This window comes from Astatotilapia calliptera, chromosome 9, assembly GCF_900246225.1.
Source record: "Astatotilapia calliptera chromosome 9, fAstCal1.2, whole genome shotgun sequence".
NCBI lineage: Eukaryota > Metazoa > Chordata > Actinopteri > Cichliformes > Cichlidae > Astatotilapia > Astatotilapia calliptera.
Window position 1 is genome coordinate 19,821,869 of NC_039310.1, and position 14,446 is coordinate 19,836,314.

Here is a 14,446-nt window from a genome sequence, read left to right on the forward strand (position 1 = left end):
GTTTTATGCATGCAAAAAAATTCAATTATTAAAAAAAGTCAGTTCTAACACATGTATATTTGCATGTGCTGAGATGTGCATCGCCTAGAACACACACACACACATATACAGCACTGTCTTCCCAGGAAAATGACAGCATGCCATTATGGCCACTTGACAGAGCCTGTCACCACTATGCTCTTGTCACCCTGTACAAGTACTCTCTGCTTGCCAGCCTGACAGCATTCCACCTCCCCTACCAATATTACATCTCCATGTACTTGATATATCCACTCTGAATTGCATCCCATTCTATTCAAACGATGCCCTGAATCGATTGCATTCCAAATTCATATTTTCGCAACTTAATGCAATACAGCCAGCAGGCCCTTATCGAGGCCTCCTGCTTCTAGGAGGAGGCAGTGGACCACGGCGTATTCCAGAGACAGGGTAACGAAGGTTTAGTGAATGGGGGGATTATGTCTGCCAATCAGAGGGCTGGGATGGGAGGCCTGGGTGTCAGGGAAACAATGTCTAATCCTTCCTAAGCAGTCTCCTCAGCAGCAGAGGGTGCTGGGTGAAATCAGGATGAAGGGACAACCAGGGGAGCCAGACACAACAGGTAACACATTACTGTCAGGCTCTGCTGTCAAATTAAAACAAACAATGGTGGGAACAGTTTGTGCAGGGACCTTTATGATATGTCGAACAGCTGCGAGACGTGAAAAAGAGCATTAACGTGTACTGTGATTTGTGTGACTAATATTAGCTACATGAAAAGAACTCATTGTGTTGCTTTAAATGAGGCAGCAAATTGCCCCCCCCCCCCCCCCCAACTAAATATAAAATTGCAAAGAAAAAAACCCCACAAAAACGCTGAGGGCAGAACATGTTGCACAAGTCAGTGGCTATTTTTCCTTTGCCTGAGTCTATTATCCTGTTGAGCAAATAATTTATCATTTAAAAAAAATGAACAATAACAACTCAACACAATAATGAAAAAGGGCCTCCAGCTACTTAATTATTGATTTCTTTCCCCTCTTTTTTCTTTTTTCAGTTTTTTTTTAAGAGAGAGGTGATTAAGCCAAGGGAAAACTACAACAACAGCAACGGCATCAACATTTTGACCCTGTTCCTGCACAGCAGGAGAACCTGCTGAGGGGTGTTTTGCTTTGCAAGGCCGGAAAACAAGTTTGGTGCCTGTGAACCCCTGTCCGTGGTGCTGAAAAGCTGCAGAATCACAGAGTGGCACATGCTTCCTTTTTACACATCTCTTAATTATTTTACATACATAAAATGTAGAGGTTATGGCATCACAGTGTAGCTGAAACAGAAGAAAAAAAACAAGTGTAAGACACCAGAGGTGTGCCAAAGCTCTGGAAAGCACAGCAGATGACTCAGCACACAGAGGCATCCAATTTTGGTTTTGAAGTTGGAAGTCGTTATGCAAGTCTTAAGGTGGGCCACACAGTGGGACACAACATCGTAGTTCATTTATCCTGACGGCACTCTCGCAGAAGTGGTGTGTGTGCGCGTGTGTGTGTTTGTGTGTGTGTGTGTGTGTGTGAGAGGTGTTTGGGGCTCAAGAAGGAAAAAAAAAGAACCCCCAGCATGTGTGCTTTGGAAAGCTGGGTATTCATCATCCTTCTCCACACGGTGTGAGCTCCAAAGAGCGGGAGCGGCGAGATGAGAGGAGAGCAGAGATCGGAAAATATAGGTCTGAGATCAGTGATAACAAGGCAATCTCACACATGGTTTCATGTGAGATGGTGGAGGAATTTTAAAGAAGAGGCCCCTATAGGACATCTCCATGTCAATCACGGCCATGAAAGAGAAGTAAAGGCCCCAGAGTGTTTTACCTTTCCACAGCGAAGAGCTTGCGTTGCTGCTGCGAAGAAACTAGGGCTAATAATAACAGCTCCTAGAAATGATTCACAGTGGCTCTTTTGTTATTTGCAAGGCTAAATGCTTTTCTATTGTCAATGTTTTCAAAAGAGGCTTCACAAACAAGCCTTGACGAGTGCAACAAAACCCATCTATTACCAGCAATACAAGGCATTACTCAGATTCACTCTCATTCATTATAGCCTCCCAATATAAAAGCTAGACATGCAGTGTGATGAATGCTCTCTCCATTAATGGAAACACTGCAAGGCATCTATCCATCTCTTTTATCAAGCTTGTTTCAAATGAATGAAGCAAAAGTTGTGCAAAATCAAACCATGCATTGTGTGTTTGTGGAAGTATTGGCAACCAAGAGCTTTTTCAATCAAACAAAAAAAAAAAAAAAGAACAATATTTCTAAAACATCCAAATGACAATCAGATGGGTAATGATATTTCACTTTTGTGCCGCTCTCATCACGCGAAACATTGTCTACCTTATTTTGCTGCGGCGGTAAGAGAAAACGGAGGCGGTAAGAGATGAAAATGACAGAGAGGAGAGAGAACCAGGACGGAATGATGAAGAGGGAAAATGAGACAGAAGTAGGAAGAAAAAGTTGGAGGAGGAGGAGAAAAAAAAATATAAAGACGCCAGAGCCGAGATAAAAGCAGGAGGGAGAAAACAGCAGGAAGAGTAATGAAAAAAACAAAAAACAAAGATAACAGGGTTCTGAAGGGAATGAGGTGAGAGAGGGATGAAAAACACCATCCAGACAGATAAACAGAGAGAAATAAAGCTGTTGGTATTCATACAGGACGTCTTAAAATCAGACACTAGCATACAAATTCATCAAACAAATAAAAGGAAGTGACAGCAAACATTTTTCTATACTGGATTGGCTCCAGTATGCCAGAATATTCCAAATTAGGTGTAGTACAAAATACATTACACTGGCAATCTTCATTTAACCATGCAGGCACTCTAAGCGGCGTGACGTATAACAGACATTACCTCATGGCTCCTCAAGGTGGAGCTAAAAAGCGAATGAGTGCAAGGGTCTTAACTGGCTTGCAGCAATAAATGCATAGCTGAGAAGCAGCAGGCAGCCAGAGAAAGCAAATCAGGGTGCTAACCGATTGAAGCAACACACAATGCCAACACTTGTATATTAATCCCACAATGCAGTGAGTAAATTCTCTCTTCTGTGCGAATATCGCGATGTATCGTAAATGACTTTATGGCCATTTATCGAGTATCGCAGAATCACATACATATGACATCATAAGGTACTTGAGTCAGTGTTCATTTTTTAACATTAAAATTAGATTTTTAAACCTATTAATTATATAAAAGTAGATATTTCAGTCACTGATCACTCATTTTTGTTGTTCTTTCAAAGAATTTTAAACAATTTCTTTAGTGTCAACGTATTTATTTACTTGAAAATATCATCGGACTTCTTCCCACCACTATTAGCTGTCGATTTGTCTATTTAATGACCCGTAACAGTATTTTCCCAAGCATTCATTAGGTACCACTAACCCTAACCCACTGGCTCTCAAACTGTGGTGAGGGACAGAAACAGGTGGATAGAGTTTGCTGATGCTATTGCACTTTCAGCTTGGATCCTTTTTATTTTTTATGACTGTTAAAAACTGTGGGGTGTGTGTGTGTGCGTGTGAACGTCCTTCTGAAGTGGGGTATGCCAGGAAAAACTTGAGAACTGCAGCCTGAAACCATCACTCTCAGCTAACAATTTTCACCTCTCAAGTTCTCTTGCTAGTTTTCACAACAGTCTGCGTTCTGCATTTGATCACAGTTATTTCATTAGACAGACATTACTAAACGATCACTCAGATCTCATTAAAGACATCCCCCGTGCACTGTTGGAGCAGGTATTTGTGGATGCCATCTTTTTCGTGCTTTATGGATATCCTGATTTGTACTTTTATGATTAATGTAGCAACTCAACACTCACCATCCTCTGGTGAAGTGCAATACCAAAGGCTGGGAATGTCTGATGTAGACTTGTGACTGTCTACTGAAAGCTGACCCTACTTACATAGCTTAGGAGTCTCACACACTCGACTAAACCCACCCTGGCAGGTTAAGTGCATATTTATGAGACATGAAGGGATGTTTGTGCTTGTTCAGTTGAAACAGTCAGACGCTAAGAACCACAAATGCTCTCTGAGGGCTGGACAACAAGCCATGTTACCAGCCAACCTCCATTTAATAACTCATCTCCTTCTTTACCCCCTTTTTCCACCTCATGAATCATTACTTAAATTATTTCTGGAGTCAAGGCAAAGCTTCTTACCAGTATCATGTGACCAGTGGAGATGTCCATGTTGGATGGGACTGGCTCTTCACACCAGGAGGAGGTGCTGCTGCGGGTCGACGGGCTGGCTGCGGGGCCATCGCTGAACTGAGATGACACGCTGTTGAGCCGAGAGTGGCGCAACGTCTCCGGCCGCTCGACGCGCTCCGATGTTCGTATCGCCATCCGCTGACGACACAACTCCTGGGGATTACAGGAGACGACGATGGTGAAGAAGTGGATAATGAAGAGCGCAGTTCTTCCTCTTTGCAAGCTCTTGTGCATTTATCTTCTTTTCATGCACGTAACAATAGCTTTATGTGCTTATCCTTGCTGTGAGGGGCTGGTTTCTGTAAATGCACCTTGTGAAATCCTGCATCTCGGCTGAGTTGATCTGTCCTCACTTAACTGTAGATTAATGGCTTATCCTCGTGGATTATGGAGCTTATACTAATTATGTCAAAAATACATGGTTGAGGAACCCTTACAGAATAAATTCAGTATGTCACACCTTGCTGCCACACAAACAACTCCCTTCAATGCTAAAGAATGGATCTTTCACAGCATAATCACCCCACATCCACACGGTGAACTCAAACTGCACAGCAAAAAGTGCTCTACTTAAAAAAGAAGAATCTTTTTTTAAAGGATTTTTTTTTTTTGCAGAGAAGCAAAGGAGATACAAAATGAAGTTCCACTATTGCAAAATAAATGAATAAACATTTCCTGTCGCTTACGAAGCCACTTCTATTAAGACCACACATCTTTGTAGTCTTAATGAGTCAGTTTTTCTCCCATCATGCCTCAGTGCAGAGACAGAGGATTAACCCTCTGAGATCTAATTTGTCATCCTAGCCCCCAACACTTAGCCTAACTGTACCCTGATGTTATAGTGACAAAATTCAATTAAATGAGTTTTAATGCATGTCAGTTAGAATAATTATTATAATAATAACAATTATTCGTGTTATTTCCCTTATTTTGTTTTCTAAAATGACATATTCTGATGGTTAGGACCATCACTATTGGTTACTTAGACCTCAGGGGGTTAAACAGTTCAAGACTGAGCATTAACTACTAAAATGACCAGCACAGGGTTGTATACCTCGGCCAACAAGTTACATTGGAGTTTATATTCATGCCTGTTTAGACCCATGGAAGACTTTTAAAGGTGGATGCCAAAGATCAATTCTGCATCAGTAAATTCCAGAAATACAGTCACAGTCTCTTCCTCCTTTTCCCGAGTTATGGCTGGAAAACCTGGCTGGTTATAAAATGTTGCTGCATTATGTATTTGTTAGACATTTGTGTGAAATTCTGTCCCTAAAAGTCTCTTGTGATGTAACCTTGATCTTTGACATACGACCGTCAAACTCTCACAACTTCACCCTCTACCGCACGTTTGCGCCACATGTAATGAAACTCCACCCCGTGACGACGCTCTATCTCACTCAAAACACTCCGATGATAGTTTATCAAATTTGAAGAAATTCGCCAAGAGCGTTCCTGAGCTATTGTGTTCACCCAAAAAAAGATGTATGAATAAATGGGCAACGAGAAATGATAACGCCTCTGGCCATGCATGTTGACAGCGCTGAAGCATAATAAAAAAATATATAAATATATATATTAGAAAGAAAATCTGCTGAATTTATGCAAGCTTACATATTACATCTGCTTCCCCACAATAAGGTGTGGCTTCACTGGATATTTCCACGTTAAATTTATAATCTGTAAGCCCCACCGTGTTTAAATTTGGGAGGCAAAGCAGTCAGCTCCACAGAATTCATTTCCATACTCAATTAATAACAGTCAGGGCAGGCGGGCCAGTGAAAATGCCTCGTGAAAGCACATGCTATCTCATGATGAATCATAGCGATATTTCCCTCTGGAGCACAGGCCTCTCTAAGCTCTGGTCTTGGATCAGCTTTTCTGCCATCGGACTTTAATGATTAGAGGCATGAAGCAGTGCCCTGGGCCTTGGCCCCAGGGCACAGTCCAGGTCCACCTCATAATTCATCCTACTTCTCAACATCTCTGCAAAGCCCTGTGCTGTACCAGCGCTGAGAAATGGTCCCATAAGAAGGGAGTGGGATGCAGTTAGTGCCAGAGGAGAGAGACACACGGAGCCCAGGGAGAAGCACAGGTCGTGAGATTACACTCTCCCCGTTACCCCCTTCTTTCAGACAACTAATCAGAATGAAAACAGGGCCAAGGGGAAACAAAATCTACAGTCCGTGCTGCCATTTTACAATAACACCCTCCCACTGCAGACAGCTCTCCCCAAACAACTCTGTATGTCAAGCATAGAGTACACACCCACAAGACAGCAGAGTGGCTAGCAGAGGACGAACAGGTACCGGATTTCACCTTAAATTTGCACCGATTTTCATTAATTTATGATAATCAAAGAGTGGAATTTCAGAAAGAATATTTTTGCATCTATTCTTAATTTGAATATTTTTTTATTTGATATCTTTTTTAATGGTCATCACCATAACACCTCAGCCTTTGGAAATCAGCCTCGTGAAAACCTGATAAAATATTGAAAATGTTAACGTGACATGCAGATAAATGTGTTCTGAGTGCCACGCTGGGCACAGCTGAGCCCCAACTCTGAAAATCAATACAGCCCAGGCTGCCTGTTGCCCTGGAGGAACTGAGGGAATAGGTCACAGTGGCGGTCTGCTCCCTTTCTCCTACGCAGACACACACAATTCACATGAAAGGGTAAGCATATCTATTGGAAAAATGCTACTGGCAAAGAAAAAGGAAAGATTTAAATACACATGACAATATTTTCCTGTTAAACTACTAAAACATTTAATAGCACATAAAATAAAACAAAACAACAAAATCGCTGCATCAAAAAATGGTCCCGAAAAGCAGGTGGAACAAGAGTCACTCAAACATGAGCAGACAAACTCTCACAAACCAATTGGATGATCGGCCGTATTTGAACAGAGGGTGCTTCCCTCCAATAGCAAAGCACAGGATAAGAATCCCGGCCTCTGACTGGCTCATAGCAAGGAGGCTGGTCTTACCTGATAGGTTGCAGTGGCATCAGTACTGGTGTCAGTCCCCAGACTGGCTAGCTTCTCCTTCATGTGTAGGTGCGAGCGCTGGCGCACGCAGAAGAAAGTGGCCGACACTGCCACGGCCACCAGGATGAAGAGCATGCAGAGGACGGAGAGCAGCAGGAACTGGCCCGACTCCACCCTGGTCTCCTTCACCACGGGGATCTGGGTCAGGCTGCCCCTCTGGAGGACACGCACACAAACAGAGAGAGAAAAATGCTGTCAAGAGCGGTAAATGATGCCAGTCTGTCTTTTTCCCAGACTGATGCAGTCGCTTTTGATTTACAGCAACCTCCATATCAAGTCTGCAGTGCATCAATTTTCACCTGAAGGCTTGTGTTGGGGAAAAAATGTGGATGCAGAAGTGATGCAAGTGCCTTGTCACCTTACCTCCACTTCCTCTCCCACTCTTTCCTTCCACCCACTGCCACTGTCTGACTGGCCATTCTCATTAGAGAGCTCTAACTCTGGCTTGATAATATGCATTCAGACTCAGTCAACCCCTATTACAAGCCCCTGTCCAGTCCTGTCTCCTCACTGTGCCCCACTATAGATATTTACAACCCCATTTAGTGCTGGCATGGCACGGGCTGGCACTGTGCAGCTTCAGGAGGCCTGGATACTAAAAGCTGTTGCTTAATTAGCTCCTCTGGTCCTGAGTTTGGCTGGATTAGGCCCTGGCCCAAGCTGCACAGCTAATGGCTACCAGGACTGGGGAGACACAGGCGGCGCAGACTGGACCCTCACACATACACTACTATCACCAGTTCAGTAAAAAACAAGAAAAAAAAAAAGCTTTTCAAAGATTCACACCAACGCTGCATGTTAATTTAGACAGTAGTTTCTACAGCAGACCAGGTTTAATGTGGTGTAACATCATCTAAGAGATTTTTATCAGTGTAGGTTAAAGAATAGGCCCTATGTGTTGATAATTGGTCCACTTGTGGCCATTTACTATAACAATAAATCCCCTGTAGGCCTCGCTGATACATATTTTGAGAGCATAACAGTGATAATTAGGAGCAATAATGCAGACGGATAATTAAAGATACCTAAAATGTAGCTGCTAATAAGACTGCCTGTGCTGATTGCATAGGCATCCTGTCAATTTGTCTTTGCTTTGAGCTCTGCAAAACAGAGGGGTGCAATTTGGCCCAGCACAATTTGCCTCACATAAATCATCCTCACTGTCCTCTGAGATTGACGTAAAAACATGGCGTTTCTGTAAAAGCCAGATCTCTGCAGATTTTGATCAAATTTTACCAGCTGCACACATGCCAATAGCTATGCATCTGCAAAAGGGCAATATCAATAACAGTGCACGAATACATCAGCAGGCTCCTAATTGTCTGCATGCAATATTGAAAGATTGATGGGTGGAATGAATCAAATCCACCCCCCCCAAAAAAAAAAAAGAAATAAAAAAAGCAGCCAGTCGTGCTCTGACATTTAGCCTGAGGGGTCTAATGGGCTGGCTGAAGGATGACTACATCTTGTTATACCATTTTCAAAACAAGACACTTCACCTCACACCAGTAACAATGCGGTTTGACCTTGTGGCTCGTAATTGCCAGTGTTTTAGCTGTTGTGCCGATGCCCGGGTCTTTTCGATTACTGTGTTGGGCCTGACGACAGTTGCTGTTGATTGCAATTGCGGTGACTCGAGCATGTAGTTTCAATCAAGCATTAAGAGGTTGGACAACAACCGAAAGGTTTGAAGAGGCTCATATACGGTTAGAGAGGGGAGAAATGGCCTCCATCCAGTGAATTGTCTCTCGTTTTTAGTGATTGAAATGAATACACGGACAGCAGCAATGTTTTAGAAATGAAAACTATTTTCATTTGCTAGATGCATTCTAACATAAACACGCACACAAAAAATAAAAATATCGAAGCTTAAAAAGCCTCCTTCCACTTTGCATCCAGCATATCTGGCACCATAGGATGCTACACTGATTCAAGCCTCTGAAATCAAAGTGCCTACTGATTCAGATCTGCCTCAACCGATTTCCAGCAGTAGCACAATAATACAACTCTATCTTTTATTTCGAAAAAAAATAAATTAACATTTATTATAAAGTTCATCACGGACGTGGCCCTTCGTAATACGTGGCTTATTCTCGAAAACGATTTACCTGGTCAGCTTGAAATGAATAAAAATGTTTGGGAGCGAACAGACTTGAAATGCAGTGTGATCTTAAAAGAGTGTTTGAAGATGGCAATCGAACTGGAAGGAAACTAGAAGAGAGACAGAAAAGGGGGGGAAAAGGAGGAAAAAAGGGGAGGAGATGTGCCGCGAAGAATTACCTTTTGAGTTTTGTTCCTCAGCTTTTTTTCAGCTTTTTATAAATTACATTTTGTATTAATTTTTCACCCCATGATTGGAGTCTGGTTCAACTAAAAATTGCATCAAGATTTCCCTCATAACTAAATGAATATTTTTAACCGAGATTATTCTTTTAAAAAAAATCACAAGCTATCACATTTAGAATTTTACCCCCTTTTGTTTTATGTGCATTTAATAAAAAATATCACCTGGTTGAAGCATCACAGAATAAATCATCAGCTTAGTTTTTTTTTATATCTTTTTGGAAATGTATTTGTTAAATCTCTTGAACACACACACACACACACACACACAAATGATTTTAACACCATTCCTATCTCTGGTTATAACTCTGCCTCTAACAGGCTCTCTCCCTCTGCTCTCCTCTCTGCTCACATCGCCCCTGTCTGGTGTGGTGAATTAGCCAATCTGAGAGGAGACAAGGGGCAGATGGATTTCGGTGCTCTGGATTATTCACATAATAAGAGGGAAGGTCAGGCAGAGTGGTGCTGTCGGGGCAAATGGCCATCCATTCACTCACGCCACAATACCTTTAAGAAGTACGAGAGGAAAATCCTTCCAAACACCACAACGCCAGACCTTAAATCAAAGTCTTTTCTTTTTGAAGTTGCAGCTACTATTGCAGATTTGAATGGTATGAAATCAGCTCCATGTAAGCTGTATTCATGAGAGAACCTGTGATTAATAAAAGAAAAAAAATCTCCCAAAATAAAAGTGTCTAATGTTGTTTAAATTTGGCAACATTGAAAATAATTTTTAGACTTACTTTTATTCATTCATTTATATATACAATATATGTGATTTTTTTTAAGTCAGCCAGTCCTAAACTAGACTTAAACGATGAAAATAAATCTAGGAATTAAATAGATATTTATGTCACAAAACACATGATTAAAAATGAATATTTGAGCAGTCAAAGTGGGGAATTACCAGTTCTAATTCTCAACATTTAAGAGTTGGAGCTGTCGGCACCAAAGAAGATGAGCCTGCTTCGAAACTTTGTCCGCTGCAGCCAGATGTGCTCCCATCAAAGCAGCAGACTCAACACACCGCTTCCTAGGATTTTTTTAAATCTTTTTTTTTTCTTTCTGTAAGATTAGATTTATTTTTCATACACTGGAAGCCAAATGCTATCGATTCTCGATCACATTTATGCCATCAGCTTTTCGTGATTCGGTCTTCAGCAAACTATCGCGCAGAAGGAGCGAAATTAAATGTGCTCAGACTGAAACCAGAGCTCCTAAATTATTCTGCATCTCGATGAAAAAACATTTTCGCTCACGGGCTTTCACCGTGATTGTTCGCAAGTTTTTTTTTCCTTTTGTTATTTTTTTTCCCAAAGCCAATCCTTCTCTCTCTCTTTAACCGTTAAAACTTGCACACTGATTACAGCACAAAACAGACACACGCGTTTTCAAGCCAGGAGATAATTACCCAAATCCATGTCGCCGGGCAGAGCGCACATTTCGCAGTAAACGGAAGCTGATGCTGCGTCTTGTATTCCAGAGAGCACGGATAACCACTGACGCTCGCCGCAGCTCCAAGAAGCGTTTGCGCGTCCCGGCCGCCCACTCAGTCCGCTTCTCCAAAAGTTCCCCTGCGATGGTCCCATGCGTGCCCCCTCCCCAGCGCCAACAAAAGACGTAGATGAAGAAAAAAAAGAGAAGGGGGCAAAAAAGGGAGAGTCGAAGAGAATAAGAAAAGGGAGAAGAATGTGGGATATGCCCGCCTGATTTTCCGAGCCTCGGAAGAATGTGCAGAAGCCCCACTAGTGAGTCCTTTCAGCGCCTCTGTGCCAATGAAAAGAGATGGGGAGGTGGTGGGGTTGGGTTTTTTTTTTTTTTTTTGCGATCATTTAGTTAAGGCTGAGCCCCTCCTTATATTCAGCCGCTCAGGAGTCCCCGTCCATTGCACATGTCATATCCACTGGTTGCTATAGCGATGCCTCCACATGTTGTCGACAGTGAATGTTCAAGGAGCGATGCCTGGCTAATAGGCTTGCGGGCCGAGGGGCGATATGAATGGACATAGGGCTAGTCACTCATTTGTTGAGCTACTAGGGGTCTCTGTGTTTGGTGTGTGAATTGCTGTTTTCTCAGGCTCTGCTTTTCCTCTGCTCCCTCTCCCAGGGATTCAGTTATGTGAGCAGAATAAGGGAGATGGGGTAGTCTATTCTTCAAAGTAGGCTTTTGCATTTAAAGCTGAAGTGAGCGCTATTATTGGAGGCTACCACACCGTACAGTAGTTGTAAACTATATGAATGCTGCATCGGAGATAGATTGGGTGCATTCTGGAAAAAAAAAACCCAAACCTCAACCTAAAGTAAAATTGCTTATAATTGGCTGAGTCTTTTCTCCGCTTCCTTCCCAGTGCTGCCAAAATGAAGTGAAAAGGAGGAGGAAATTGCAAGTTTAACAAGTTTTAAGGATAAAACTCAATAAAATGCTATCCTAATTAGCAATCAGTCTGAAAAAAAAAAATCCAATGGAGAGTAACAGCTGCACTTAGCAGGGAGAGAGAGAGCGAGAGAGAAAGGGGGATTATGGAGAGCACAAGCAGAGAAAAGGAGAAAGCAAAAGAAAAGGGGCGGTGAAGAGAGGAGAACGGGGGTCCTGTCAAATGCAGATGACGAGTCGTGGGGAGGGGGGCTGTGTGACGGGGCGCTCTCCAGTTTATTTTTTCCATTCAGAGAGCACCCCCTCCTCTCCTCTATTGTCCCTCAGTGTGACAGCTGGAGTTGGCAATGTGAAGGGGAGAACAAAAACGAGCTTGCTGTCCAGCCTGGGTCTGTGGCCACATCGGACGCCACCACATCTCCCCCCCCCCCCCCCAAAAAAAGCAGGGCCAACCAGACGGGCCCCGCGGGGATGAAACCTGAAGCAGAACACACTCCGATTGACTCGACAATTTTACAGCATCCCCCAAAAACTCTTAAATGCGTAATTGTACCAAGCAGGATTAGCTGCAAAACTAAAACTGTGAGTGCATTTGGCTTTCCCCTTTTCTCATGGCCACAATACGCTTGACACTTCTCACGTCGTGCTCTCTGCACACTTGCATCTGCAAATATCAGAAAATTATTCAGAACCCAGACGCTGTTTTCTCTCCTCCCTGCGAGAGGGCATGCAAATGCTCATGGCCCGCGAGGTAAATTTTTCTAACTTGCAGGATTCTGATTCAGTTTTGAGCAGATTAACTCATTCTTTCTGCAGTGGCTTGCTGTTGCAGCAATGCACGACAGATGCAGAAGTAATGCAAGGTGGGAGACTTTTATTACGACTGCCGGTGTGTGGGTTTTATTACTGGTAAGAAATGAATAGTGGCTCCTGAAGTTAATCCCCAGAAAATCAGTCCCTACATTAAGTCGGCAATCATATCTGTCTTGGTCTCTGGTGGATTGGAAGAGAGACCTGTTCATGCTTTTTCATACAAGACACCCTGGTTACACACCTGTCAGCCCTATCTAAACCCATACTCACCCAAACAAGAGTATTCCCCTGACGCTCAGAGGATGAAACCTTTACCTTTTCTTTGAAGGAAAGCCTGACTTTGGCACATGCCGTTTTCCTTTACTTGAACTCTGCGTAAATGGACACATTTTCACACATGCCGTCTGCTACGTGCCGCACAGTGCCATTTGACAACTCGTGTCACATCCCCCCAGTGAGGCCAGCGCTAATGGTTATCTCACCAGGGAGGTCTGACGTGCATCGAGTCATTCTCTCTCTCTGTCACACACACACACAAAACCCTACAAGCAGTCAAATTCAGGATCGTACTGAAGTAAGTCGCTCTCGTGGTCACTGGTGATAATCGTAGATGCTGTCTCGCCTGCGTGTCCCTCCTGTAAGTACTTCCTCGGGGTAACACATGTTCCAACAGCCGCCTTGAGTCCTGCATGGCTTATCTGTCCTCCTCTACTCTCGCTGCTAGGCTGTTTGCCTCTGTGACACATTTCACATTTCTAATAAAGAAAAAAGACGGAAAAGCAATGAGTGTGTTTAAACAGTGGCAGACAGAGGTATGCGGCACTTCACCATGTCACCAGGAGAGAGGTGGGGATGAGAAATGTTAAACAAATGCCAGGATCAAGTGCGCTACCTGCGATGGCAGAGCAGAGACATCCACTGATGCCTCTGTGTGAGTTCAGAAACGGGTTGAGGAGACAATAACTTGCTCAGGTATTATCTTTGCACCTACAGGCTGCAGACATCTGGGCATATTGACATGTCTGTTGGAAATGTGCAGGTATGCTTCAACAGTCCATCTAACGGTGTAGGAAGACCTTCATCTGGACACACAGACGTCTAAGCTTTTAATATTTCTATTTTAGCAAACAGAATAGAAAGCCACCTTGCAGAGGACAGGGAGGCAGCACATTGGTGGTGCACACATATACCAATCACACTATAATGCTATCAGTGAGAGCCTAATGTCATTTACAGTGCTGCACAAGAAACCAACAGCTGCAATGTGTACCTGCAGACTTAACTAATGTGAGAAAGTGCTACACCAGAAATAGTTAGGGGGATGTTCTGCAAGGCTTTTTGAAACAGGGTGCAATAAATTATTCATAATAATATGTGAGAGAAGTGGTTTCTACTGCTCAATTTGGGAAGGTGTTGGAGGATTAGCTTCAAACTGTAGCGCGGAGAGAAATGTATGCAGTACAAAATACATTTGGGTTTTGTCTTCCTTTTTTTCCCACCCCTCTCCCAGATCCACCAGCTGTTATCGTTATTGCCGAAGTGATATTACACGATACGTGCGAGAGGGAAATCTCGAGGCTCATCTGGGTTTTTAACTCTTCTGTTTTTAAGCGTTTGATTTACACATTTA

At 43.0% G+C, this 14,446-nt stretch overlaps 1 protein-coding gene across 2 annotated transcripts in view; it reads right to left on the reverse strand.

Annotated features, from left to right (window-relative positions):
• Positions 1-14,446, reverse strand: part of ptprn2 (protein tyrosine phosphatase receptor type N2) — a 158,002-nt gene that overhangs the window by 21,634 nt on the left and 121,922 nt on the right. For both annotated transcript variants that reach the window (XM_026179795.1, XM_026179794.1), the window contains exons 12-13: positions 7,228-7,443; positions 4,184-4,387 (exon numbers count right to left, since the gene is read on the reverse strand). In XM_026179795.1, coding sequence (XP_026035580.1) covers positions 4,184-4,387; positions 7,228-7,443 — 420 coding nt within the window. The remainder of the gene's footprint in view (positions 1-4,183; positions 4,388-7,227; positions 7,444-14,446) is intronic.